At 38.3% G+C, this 12,864-nt stretch overlaps 1 protein-coding gene across 1 annotated transcript; it reads right to left on the bottom strand.

Annotated features, from left to right (window-relative positions):
- Positions 1–1,645: 1,645 nt before the first annotated feature.
- LOC149403159 (uncharacterized) lies at positions 1,646–12,230 on the bottom strand. The gene is made up of 6 exons (XM_089608647.1): positions 12,153–12,230; positions 6,895–6,996; positions 6,429–6,827; positions 6,182–6,330; positions 5,742–5,846; positions 1,646–1,694 (listed from the first exon to the last, which is right to left on the bottom strand). Exons 1-6 carry the CDS (start codon positions 12,228–12,230, stop codon positions 1,646–1,648), a joined length of 882 nt encoding a protein of 293 aa, XP_089464773.1.
- Positions 12,231–12,864: the final 634 nt, after the last annotated feature.

The raw sequence follows: 12,864 nt of genomic DNA, 5'->3' as shown, positions 1-12,864 counted from the left end.
GATCTCTTTCGTGGAATGGTTTGCGACGCGCTTTGGTGGAGAGTGGCGTTTGGTTCCAGAAGTGCTAAAAAGCGCGAAACAAGACCGGTTCAGAAACTGATGCACCAATCCGACGACGTTTTTGGATCGGCGTTTCAGCTGGCTGGCATTTGCTAAAATACGCCGGGACATGCAAGCATTTCTATTAATTGCTTGAATTTATATTGCCTTTTGACTTTGACCTATTTTTCAAGGTTCTTTTTCCTCCCCCTCCTACGTATCATGGGATTCGAATAAACCAAAGGGCCATATGACTAAAATAAACGTATTTCAGGGTAAAAGTTAAATTATAAATTTTAATTTTAAGTTAGGGGTTACTAGTCTTAAAAAGTTAACTGTTAATAAGTTCTTTAACAAAATTAGTATAATTTTCAATAATTTTTAATTTTTTATAAAAATTATATAATTAAGGGTTGTTGGTCTAAAATCAGTAAATAAAAAATTAGAAAGATAATTATTAATTTATTATAGTAAAAATGAAATTGAAGGATTAAAATACAAAAAACTAATGATGAAATAAAAAGTTAGGGGCATGGTTATCATCGGCCTCTACGCCGCCACTCGGTACTTATATCTGTAAAATAAAAATATAATCACATGTATATTCGTCAATATTAAGATCCAGATACATATAATACAATTATAATAATCATTTACATACGGACACGAAGTCACATTTATATCGGGGAAGCTATAGCCTTTCTAAAAAAAATTCATTTTTTGATATTTTTTATTTTTGTTTTTTAATTCTAAAAATTTATAAATTACCTCCTCTTAAATTTTTTTTGCATATTAGTCCTTAATTTGGATTCATGGTTTCGTCCATGTCCATGTTTACATACATGCATATACTTCAATGCATATTCTCACATTATGTCGTTATATAGCTATTGCCAATTTCAAAATAAGCAAATCTCATTTACATGAAGTATAGCTTTTTCAACATCATTAGCTTAATTTTCCAATTTTTCCAGTTTCCATATGTTGATGTTAACAAATTATACCCCTCAACAAAAAAATAAAAAAGTTATCAAATTATAATTATTAAGATTCTATTTGTTGGTAATTATTTTTTTTAAATGGGCCAGTCTTTTTTGTCGATAGTAGTAAAAATTTTAAAAAGGTATATTCTATTTTTTCAGCATCATTATTTTGTATTTTTCTCTCTGTAATTCTGAAATTTCTAATTTTTTTTTTAGTAGGGGCACTATCGGCCAAAATTACATGATATATTAGCAGTACAAAACGCATTGACACTATCGGCCAAGATTACATAGTAGGTGGCACTATTGGTCAAGATTACATATTTATTAGAATAAATCCTAGGGGGCATACATTTTTGCATCCCATGGGAGATTGAACCCATGACCTCTCCGTCGAAGTGAGTGTGGGATTACCGCTAGACCAAGCTAGTTACCACTAAAATTTCTCTATTTTTGTAGGTAAACAATATCTCGCTGTAATTGAAATAAATGATATATTTGTCTGTATCGATATTTCTGTACCAAGAAAGAGCTACCGGAATTAATTATGAAGATACAAAAAGCGAATTTTATTTTTTATTTTAGTTTTTATTTGGGCTTTGACACGTTAGCAACGAGCTTTGTCAATTCACGACCTGGTCCAGATTGGGTTCCCTTTCAGTTTTTTCGCAACTATGAAAAGGGTATTAGAATTAATAATATGTATCATGTATGATTGAAACTAATTAATAATGAAGACCATAGTCCTTGACTTGTAAACAAATATTATATGCATATACAAGTTGTGGTAGATAAGCTATAATGTTTTTCAATCTGTATATTGTTTCGTAGTCTCATTTCAGAGCCTACTCTCATGAGCTTTTAATTCCGAGAAAGTACAAGTTGAAAAGCTTGCATGATCAAATAACATGTTCACTATGAGAAATTTCATTAAGTGGGCTTAATAAGCCATTAAATATCAAGATTAGACCCTAATGTTTAAAAATATCTAAATACGGACTTTTGTACCGAAAATGGACAAAAATGCCCCTGTGACTATATCAACTCATTTGAACGAGCCTTTCCCTCTCACTCTCACTTTATCACTCGCTCAAACTCTTTCAAATCCACTCAAATCCTCTCTACTTAAGCGGGTTTCAAAAGAATCATGGGTAAGATTACTAACTTAATCATTTTTACAAAGTTTATGATTGTATATGATAGAATGTAGCAAAAAAAAATCGATCAGATCTGAAAACAAAGTCCAAAATCTGGGTTTAACTTGTTTGTACGATGGTATACGATGATGTACGATGAAATTTAAATTTTTGTACGATGAAATTTAGAATAAAAATTGCGTTCTGTACGATGCTGTACGATGTTGTACGATTCTGTACGATGTTGTACGATGCCGTACGATGCCTTTCTGTAAGATGATGTACGATTCTGTACGATGGTGTACGATGGTATACGATGTTGTACGATGATGTACGATATAGAAGCTTATTTTGCATAGTTTGACTGTTTTTTGCAGTTTTTGTCATGATTAACGGCACTTGGGAGAAGGAAGGACACCAATGGGTTTTCACCAATGCAGAATTTCGTGCATTCGTAATTCCGAAAGAGGTAACGTACACGGAGTTAGTAGATTTCTTATACGAGAAGTTCGAGTTAGACAGATTCGCGTTCGACTTAAAACTCGAAGTCCCATACGCAGTCGGTACAATTCCAGTAGGTCCTGCCGTATTGAAGGACAATGGTGATGTTTCGCATTTTATGAAGCACAAATATCGTAATAGATTTCCACTCTGTGTAAGTTTGGTACCGAAACAGATCGAGGTCATTGCACCTATTGCGTATCGAGGAGTATGTAAAGGGAAAGATGTGGAAGTTGGAATGGTGTCTCGCAATGAACCGAAGAAGAGACGGAATACTCTTGTTATCGAGGATCGACAAAATGATCCTATAATTGAAAACAAAGACGGTGGCTGTGACGATGACTTGTTTAACGAGTACAAGGGTGCCGGAAACGGTGACGAAGTATACAGGCGTGATAGAAATTGTAATCACAACAGTGACGAATATGATGGACACAATAGTGATGAATACGAAGATGGCGAAGGTGATGAAAACGAAGGTGGCGAAGGTGATGAAAACGAAGGTAGCGATGGTGATGAAGAGAATAGTGATGGATATGACGGAGATAACAATGGTAGAGGTGAAGAATTTGAAGAATTCGCCAATCCCGAAGAATATGAAGAATTTGTGGAAACGTTTACGGTACCAACGGGTCATTGTGAACCATCGGGTCAATGTCAGCGTGAGCCTCCGATGATCGGATCACCTATCGTTCCTTATTCATGGAAAGCACCCGAGTTCAGCGCCGATGATGTTGTGAAGGAAAACCCGATCGAGTCATTATCCAAGTCATTCTTCTACAGGTAATTTAAGTGGATTCAAATGAGATTCAAGTATAATATGAAACCACATATTGTTTAACTAACCTTTGAAAGTAACAAGTAGCTCAGAAGAAATATATATTGGGCAGCAATTTGAAAACAAGCATGAACTGAAGAAACATATCCACTTGTACGCGTTGAAACATAATTTCGAATTTAGAGTGAAATCTTCTTCGAAAAAGAGATGGTATGTTCTATGCAAAAACGAGAGATGCACATGGAGGTTGAGGGGTGTCGTGCAGTGGTCTGAGATGTGGGAGATTACGTCGTACGAGGGTAAACATTCATGTGGGCGTGTTGTTCGAACAGAGGGCCATCGAGGAGCGGCAACATGGGTCATCGGTCACGTATTTAAAGACAAGTACTCAATTAACTCTATGGCGGAGTATTCGGCGCATAACGTCAGGGAAGAAGAGAAGACAAGATGGGGTGTGAACGTATCGTATTTGAAAGCTTGGAGATCCAGGGAGAAAGCTATTGGGTACGTGCGGGGTACGCCGGAACAATCGTACCAGAAGTTACCGTCTTGGCTGTACATGTTGAAGCAAAAGAATCCTGGGACGTTAACAGACTTTGTGCAAGATGGTGACAAATTCAAGTATGCTTTCTTTTCCATTGGGGCGTGTCGTAGAGGCTTCAAAGCATGTCGGCCGGTCATAGCATTGGACGGTGCATTTCTGAAGACAAAATACGGGGGACAGTTGCTTTGCGCAGTTGCAATGGATGCGAATTCACAATTATATCCACTTGCATTCGGAGTTGTAGATAGCGAGTGTCATGCTTCTTGGATTTGGTTTTTGAGAAGATTGCGAGAAGCTATCGGTGAAGACGTACCTAATTTGGCGTTCATATCCGATCGCCACGTTAGCATCATACATGGTGTCGAGGTTGTGTTTCCTGGTATCCCTCACGGAGCATGTTACCATCATTTACAACTGAATGTCCAACACAAGTTCAAGACAGACCATTGTCGCTTTGAACTTTACGATGCGGCTTACGCCTTCAGTAAAACAGCATTCGAAGCTAATTTTAGACAGTTGAGACGTAAGGATGTCGAGATGGCAAAGTATCTCGAAGAAGTTGGTGTCGATCGGTGGGCCAGAGCTTTCTTTCCTGGAAAACGGTAAGAGTCTAGAACTTCTTTTGTACTGAATTTTTTATGTCGTTGATTATATAAATCAAGTATGTTTTATATAGGTACGACCTAATGACGAGCAACAACGCAGAAAGCTTCAACAACAAAACAAGGAATGCGAGGATGTTTCCCATTACGACGTTGCTCGAGTTTATTCGATTCACACTCCAAACTTGGTTTTTTGAACGAGAAGAGATAGCGAACAAGTTGAACACAAAATTGACACCAACGTGGCAAAATGATCTCGCACAGCTAAATAATAAGGCACAGTTCATCAATGCGTACGGACTTGGTCTATATGAATGTCATGTCAAAGACGTAAGAGGTGATTTCGATGTAGACCTTATGGCGAAGACATGCACTTGCGGACTACCACAACAATTGAATATCCCGTGCGAGCATTCTATCGCAGCAGCCCAACATCGAAGCGTGGACGTGTACTCGTTATGCAGTGACTTTTATTTGAAGGAGACGTGGATTGAGATGTACAAGGAAGCCATATATCCGGTTGGCAATGAAGATCAATGGGATGTCCCGGATGAGATAAAAAACATGAAAGTTTTGGAACCCGTTGAAAAGAAGCAAGCCGGTCGACCGAAGAAAAGTAAACAAGGAAGAAGAAGAATTAATCGATACCCATCTCAAGGCGAAAAAATTGTCGTCCAGCGAAAATGCGGGAAATGTGGTGGTAGGGGACATAACAGAAAAACATGCACTTGGAGGGATTAAAACTTTAGACTTTGTGTTATTTTTATTTTTAAGTTTAAAACTTTAACGTTTATTTGAGTGACCTTTTTATCTTGTTTAATGGAGTGTCATCCGTCTCATGGACCTTTTCGCAATTCAACTCTGTGAGAACGACGAAGATCTCATCTCGCTTTTGTCCCAAGACTCGTGTCCACAAATGTCTCGAGTTCTAAACCCTTTGTGAATGTGTGAATTTTTGATGTTTTTTTTTTGTGAATCTCTTTCATTGAATTACATGTTTATAAGGTACAATAAAAAACATATTCAATCAATAGTCAACAAATCATCTCGATAATATGTTTATAAGGTACTATTACATAGAAAACCAAAAACATAAAAAATAAACATCCGAAAATACAAAATCACGGGATAAGGTGGTTGTAGAATAAGTCCACGCACCATTTCTTCCTGAACGTTCTCATATTGACACTTTGAAGAGTGTCAAATGATTCATTCAGTACTAGGTGCTCGACATACTTCAGTGCGAACATCCCGCAATCACCGCTACAACACAAGAATAAGTAAAAGAAATTGTCAAAAAAAGTTGAAACATAACTTGAAAAAAAAAGTTCAATTAACTAATTGTTTAAAAACATAAATTGTCAATATAAACATAATTGTTTAAAACTTGTCAATAAAAACATAATTGTCAAAAAAAAGTTCAATAAACTTGTCAAAAAAAAAGTTCAATTAACTAGTAAGAAAAACTTTTTTAAACGAACTTGTAAAAATAAACAAACTTGTAAAATAACTTGTCAATAAAAAGATAATTGTTTAAAAGTTGTCAAAAAAAGTTCAATTAAGTAGTCAAAAAAACTTTTTTAAAAGAACATGTTTACCTGTATGCACATTGTGGGACCTTGTCATCGACGATCCACGTCAGGTTAGTGAACTTAATTTCACCATGCTCACTCTCCCGGTAAGAGTGGGGATGGTTCTTGAAGAAACCACCTATGGCCACAATCCTAGCAAATGCTCGACTCCAAGTCTGAATAATAAACATTTTAACAATGTTAAGTAACCCTTATAATTTAATTAATTGTTGCTCTAAGGTAATAATTGTGAATAACATAACATTTTACGTACCTCCATCAGCTCAGTGAAGTCCTTTTGATGGTTCGACGACTGCATGAGATCCTTTTGGCAGTCGAGGACGGTAATGGTCCAGGCCTCGATGTCGATCCGAAATGTGAACCAATGAATGTTCTGGAAGTTCACGACGAACAGGATCTCGCGAGCACCATCCCAAGGCAAAATATCGGTGTCCCTATACCCAGTCATCGGGCTAATAGTTGCCCTCATGTCCCAGTCCACGGGTTCGGGCTCTGCTCCCAGCTCGATGGCCTTCTTGATGTTCGCTTCTTCCGTTCTGAATCGGCCGTACACGTGCTGGACCCACCGACAATCCATGATTCGGACGTCTTGCCGATATCCGTCGAGAGCTCGTTGGCGAGCCCGAACCATGTGAATCATAGCATCAATATGCTGAGACATTACAAACATATAGCGTTATTTTAAATTGATAGGAAAGTGAAATTATATAATAACGTACCGAATCATGTAGCCATCTGGTTTCTGTCAATATCGTGTCGAAGAAAATCGTGTCTCCGTCGCACGTCTTCAGTCGAACAGACTCCATGAACTTGCCATCCCACTTTTTTATCCGCACCCACTTAACGAAATTATCAAACTCTTTTTGCTTCGCGTCCTTCAACGGCTTGAACTTGGGGATCGGCTTTTCCAAATACTTGGGCCTCGTCGGATCAGTGAATTCGGCCCAACGCGACGTCTTCTGTCGCACTTGCCGATCTGGACGTGCCGGAGTAAGCTGTGCCTTCTGTCTTTTCCTTAGAGGAGTTGTGAGCGGGCGTAGCTTATCCGAAATGTCTTCTCTACGAGGACTCGACGAAGACGTCGACAACCTGGGAGAAGTCACCGGCCTGATCTCCGATCGCTTCGACGACTCGCGATGCGTTGAAGACGGCTTCTTCGACTTCTTCGATGACTCGCGATGCGTAGAAGACGGCTCTGACTTCTTCGATGACTCGCGATGCGTAGAAGACGGCTCTGCCTCATGCGATGGAGACGCCGGCTTTTGACTAGCCGCCGGAGGAGGAGGAGGAGGGGTCCGGCGTTTACGACCATCAGCTTGGGTTGTGGGAATTTCACCCCCAGGCAAGCCCGTTGCGTCCTCGAACAAAATGTTCAGCCTCTTCCACATAGAAAGCTGAAAGTCAAAGTAATAAAATATGTCACAAAATTTAAATTTGTCACAAAAATTTAAACTTAACTCTAAAACGTTAAAATAAAATTTAAACTCAACTCTAAATTTTAAACTTAACTCTAAAACGTTAAATTATATTTAAACTTAACTCTAAAACGTTAAATTATATTTAAACTTAACTCTAAAACGTTAAATTAAATTTAAACTCAACTTTAGAACGTTAAATTAAATTTAAACTCTACTTTAAAACGTTAAATTATATTTAAACTTAACTCTAAAACGTTAAATTAAATTTAAACTCAACTTTAAAACGTTAAATTAAATTTAAACTCAACTCTAAAACGTTAAATTGATTTAAACTTGTCACAAAATCTAACCTGTCTAACACTCATGCGCTCAACTCTACGGCCGGTCGTGGAAAGAGAACGTAAGACTATCCCTTGTGACTGAATCATTCGTTTTTGGGATGCTAGCAGTTGTTCTTGAGATGCTCGCAGTTGTTCTTGGGAAGCTCGCATTTCTTCCCACATTTCCCGTGTTATGACAAAGGCCTCGGGAATGTCGGCGCGAGAGGTCGCTGTGGGCCTCGATCCCATTGCGGGAGTGGTCGGACTAGCAAGACGAACACGTGGAGTGTCTGACACGTGTTCGTCGTCGGAGTCTCCGACGATGGCATCTTCTGCAAAAGTCGCGGCTCGATCTATTTCTTCTTCGATGTCTCGCGGCTCTGTCGCATCTTCTCCCTCGACGTCTATGGGATACAGACATTTGCTCGTCTGTGTCTCGAGGAGAGTGAACATTTCTTTCTCTGGTGCCCTTGGTCTCAGCATTTGAAGAACACCCACCTACAATACATTAATAAACGTTACCAATATTCCAAAATAATGTAAAATACATTAATAAACGATAAATAATAAAAAGTTACCGTTTTTTATTCAAGACCGCCTCGATGTCTTTGCCCATTATGAGCACATTACTAGACCACGAGTGCATCCTGGGCACACGAATCCCCTGGTTCGACCCGAACCTCATCCCGATCTCTGGGATAGCCTCGTACGCCCAGTAATGAAGGGTATGGAGATTACCCGTCAATGTGTACTTGACATCTTTCTTGTTGGAATTGATCTAGGGTTTAAGAAAAAGATTAAACGCTTCGGGAAGCGGCGGAATTTTAAAAAAATTTCTTTACAAGTAAAAACAGTTTTTACTAACCTAGACAAAGAGCAAGTACATGTAATTAAAAACTAATATGAGCTAGAAGTTTACTAACCTTTTTTGAAGCTTGAACTTTGAAGAAGCTTTTGGAAAGTTTGCAACGCTCGTCTCCCCTCGCAGCACGTCTCTCTTTCTTTCCTCGGCACCTCGAGCAACCACGAAAGTTTCTATCACTAAATCACTCGAAATAAAGGAATTAGTGAGTGGGCACTTTTAAACACTACGACTTAAGAACAAGTCTTGAAGTCGCAGAGCTAAACACTAGGTCGAGTGAGGACCTAGGTGCCAAGACAAGGAAAAATCGAAAATAAACTAGAGAGAGAGAGAGGATTTTCGGCCACAAGTTCTAGAGAGAGAGTCTCTCAAATCTCTTAAACTTGGATGAATGAATTGTGAGGAAATGAGGCTCCTATTTATAGGAGAGGTCTCACCTTCAATAAGGTAGTTTCCTCTTCTATAGAATATCACATATTCATGAGCCAATTTCCTCTTTTTCCCTTTGAGACACTCGGCCAACACAAGGCTTCTAGAAGCCTTGATTTGTTTCCAATTTTGTTCATGGCTTGCCTTTTCTCTCAACATGGCCGATTCCCTTATGCATGCATATGCAAATTTGTTTCCTCTTTTTCTTTTGGCAAGTATCTAAATACATTTATGCACAAAATAAACTCTCTTTCCTTAGGTATTTGGGCGCCCATATTTTCTCTAGAAGGAGCTTCTAGAAGCTTCTTCATTTGTTCATAACAACATGAGAAAGGCTCATTAAGAATTTTTAATAAAATTCTTATGAAATGAAATTAATCCACAAGGCCCAATGATCAAGTCATGGCCGAGTGACATTAAGTCATCAAATGAACTTGTCAAAAAATTTATTGACATTCATTTCATCCTTTGTCTCAAAAGACAAAAATACCCTTTTGACTATTTTCGTTCTTGTTTTGACTTAGCTTCCAGTTTAACTATTCCTATCGATGTGACTCATGACAGTGACCTCATGGACCCAAATGAACAAAGCTTGAGCTAAACACTTGGACTCAAAAGTTCATAAACCTTTTCCAAGTTTAGCTTAATGTCAACTGACTCCACTAAAGAGCTGACACTGAAAATCTCTCGGTTCAAATGAATTTATTTTTTACTCAAGAATTCACCTAATTATAATGAGCGGATCCACTGAATATTATCTATGCTACCCTTCATGAATGTCATCAGCTAGTCGGGATTTACTAAATTACCATTTTACCCTTCTAGCTGTTATTTCCTCAACTCCTTTGTCGCTTGTGAATAAGTTAGAAACAATGTATTGACGAGGAGCTAACAAGTCACATTGTTTCATCCAAAAGAGTCAGGACTCAATTTGGACACTGGCCAGTTCATTTATTCACACTCCAAGGAACAAAGCATGAGGTGACATACATTGCATTTCAGCAATCTTGTACATGAATTCTATATCTATGAGAACTTCACAAAGTTACTCATGACATACTCACAACTTAGTACTTCACCAATAGGCCCTGTTCGGAATCACATAGTGAGTCCGAACTCTGACTTTCTCAAATGAGAATACTAAGGTGTGAAATGGCATGTCTCATTTCAGGATTAAGGTAAGCATGATGCAATTCATACATAGTGACTTCGAGACATAAGAGGTTAAATGGTTTGTTCTTATCTTGTCTCTAGAAGTGCACTGGTCAATTCAGTACCTTCGGAAGATACCCAAAAGAACTATAGAGTCTCCAACTCTCAATGCCTCATAACCAGACATCATAGATTCTTCTAACAATCGTACTGAGGTCAATAGTCCTTTGACCCTAAGATTGCGAATATATCGTTTTAAGCAAACTACGAAGAGTTTGTTCATGCAAATCTACATTTGTCTCTTCGTAAGTTGTTTAGTTTGTTTATGGACTAAAAGACTATGGTTTTATCATAAAGCTTCAGACAAGGAAGATTGAATGAACGTTTCAACTTTTTATTAATGAATAAGCAATTACAAGCAAGAGTCTTCATAAGACTATATTACATCAAATGTATATAAATAGACACTACTACTCTTCTTGTGGGCACCATTGACAACATTTCTGTGCCACATCCGGCTTGTCCTTCAACTTCTTTTGCAGCGTCTCGTGATAACGTCGTAGGTTCACCGACAGGCTGGAATACGTCTCTGCCCAACTCAAATTTCCCCAAGGCATCTTGAAGAAGAAGGGGAGGTCTTGAACGATGTATAGAAATTTCTGCCACCTTTCTTCGATGGCTTTGTTGGCCGGCTGCCCCAGAAGATACCCATAGACGAATACGAGCAGCCCGAGCTTGAACGCAGCGTCAGGGCTTCGACATATGGTGAACGCGTTGATCAACGCGCTCAACTTGCTTCCGGCAATGCCGTTCAAGTGATCCTTGATCAATCCATCGTTGTTTCGCTCGTCTTATTCGGCTTTGGTCGGACCGTCTTCATAAGTCATCCCCGAGACGAGTGCATACTCGAGGCGTCCAAATCGTACTCGTTTGCCTCCGATACCAAAATGAATCTCCCCCCGTACCGTCGCCTCGATCTTCTTCTGAAGGAGAGTATGTACGAGCACCGGTGAGAAACCAAGCTCGCTCTCCGTAAAAAATTGCTCGAACGGAGTCCCGAGGATTCGTTCTTTTATCCCGAGCTCATCGAATCTACTCCGTACAAGCTTCAAGATCCCCGTCCCACCGTAGGTGATACGCCCCGGGAATGAGACGTTGTATATGTAGTTTAAATTGTCCTAAAAAAACAACAAAATTAAATCAAAATCACAATTCAATTTCCCGAGACCGCGCGCCGCGCAGAGACAGTCGCGCACCGCGCATACGGGGATCTCTTTCATTTTTTTAAAAAATCATCGTATAGCATCGTACAGCATCGTATATCATCGTAAAACAAGAAATTAAATTTTTTAAAAAAATCATCGTATAGCATCGTACAGCATCGTATATCATCGTAAAACAAGAAATTAATTTTTTTAAAAATATCATCGTATAGCATCGTATATCATCGTAAAACAAGAAATCAAATTTTTTTAAAAAATCATCGTATAGCATCGTACCGCATCGTACGACATCGTACAGAGTCGTACGATAATTTTTGAGAAAACATAAACCCATCGTACACCATCGTATCGCATCGTAGATCTCTATGAATTTCATCGTACGACATCGTACAACATCGTACGACATCGTACGATGCATCAATCTCATCGTACACTGGTCCTAATTTCAAACCCTAACAATCTAAATCCGACCTAAATCACCTCAAATCAACTCAAATCAGGTAATAACTAAGTCCTAAACCCTATTCTAACTATTTTCAACGAAGTTTAACAAGAAATTTCATGAAAACTTACCTTTTTACTTGGTTTTGAAGCTCGGGATTTCTGACCGTCACCGCCACCGGATCTCGACGCATTTCCACCGTCCTCCATCGTTTTCTATCGTACCGACTCGTATGCCCTCGTACACGATCGTATGCCGTCGTATGCCCTCATACACGATCGTAGAGTTTTTTGTTTTTTTTTTGTTTTGAAGTGAGCGAGTGACAGAGAGATTCGAAGAGAATGAGTTCAAATGAGAGAGTATAAGGGTATTTTTGTCCGATTATGGTACCAAAGTCCATTTTGGGATATTTTTCAATATTAGGGTCTAATTTAGATATTTAATGGCTTATTAAGCCCACTTAATGAAATTTCTCTTCACTATTGCTAAAAAAAAAAACATGTTCACTAGTTCCCAAAAAAAAAAAAAAGTTGTTCTCTAAAGTGATTGTGTTGATTAAAATTAAATAACATGTTCATATCTATATTATATTTTTTCTAAGACAGGTAATTTAGTTAGGACTTCCGAGTTATTATGGAATAAGACATATAGCCATTTTTTTTATTTTTAAGAAACTTTGACTTGTTCCAAAGAAAGTAGAGCGTTGGGAAGAATTGAAAGTCGAAATTATTAATTTATCATATTATGTCCTATCAACTATTGTTAATATTCAACATAAATAGATTTTTAAATAAAAAAATTGGCTACATAAGCCACCTAAACTATTGGAATTGTAAATTAGCC

The sequence above is a fragment of the Urtica dioica genome, chromosome 3 (assembly GCF_054948205.1).
Source record: "Urtica dioica subsp. dioica isolate 48M chromosome 3, U.dioica_male_clone48M_v1_H2, whole genome shotgun sequence".
Lineage (NCBI taxonomy): Eukaryota > Viridiplantae > Streptophyta > Magnoliopsida > Rosales > Urticaceae > Urtica > Urtica dioica.
The sequence above is the reverse complement of the archived record's forward strand: the minus strand, read 5'-3'. Positions and strand labels throughout refer to the sequence as shown.

What these genes read in the sequence shown, in the direction of transcription:
- LOC149403159 (XM_089608647.1), bottom strand. Translation starts at nt 12,230, where the DNA reads ATGGAGGACGGTGGAAATGCGTCGAGATCCGGTGGCGGTGACGGTCAG. An exon ending in CTTCAAAACCAAGTAAAAAG is followed by an intron (nt 6,997 to 12,152) that starts GTAAGTTTTCAT and finishes CGGATAAAAAAG; the next exon opens with TGGGATGGCAAGTTCATGGA. An exon ending in GTCCCACAATGTGCATACAG is followed by an intron (nt 5,847 to 6,181) that starts GTAAACATGTTC and finishes CTTGTGTTGTAG; the next exon opens with CGGTGATTGCGGGATGTTCG.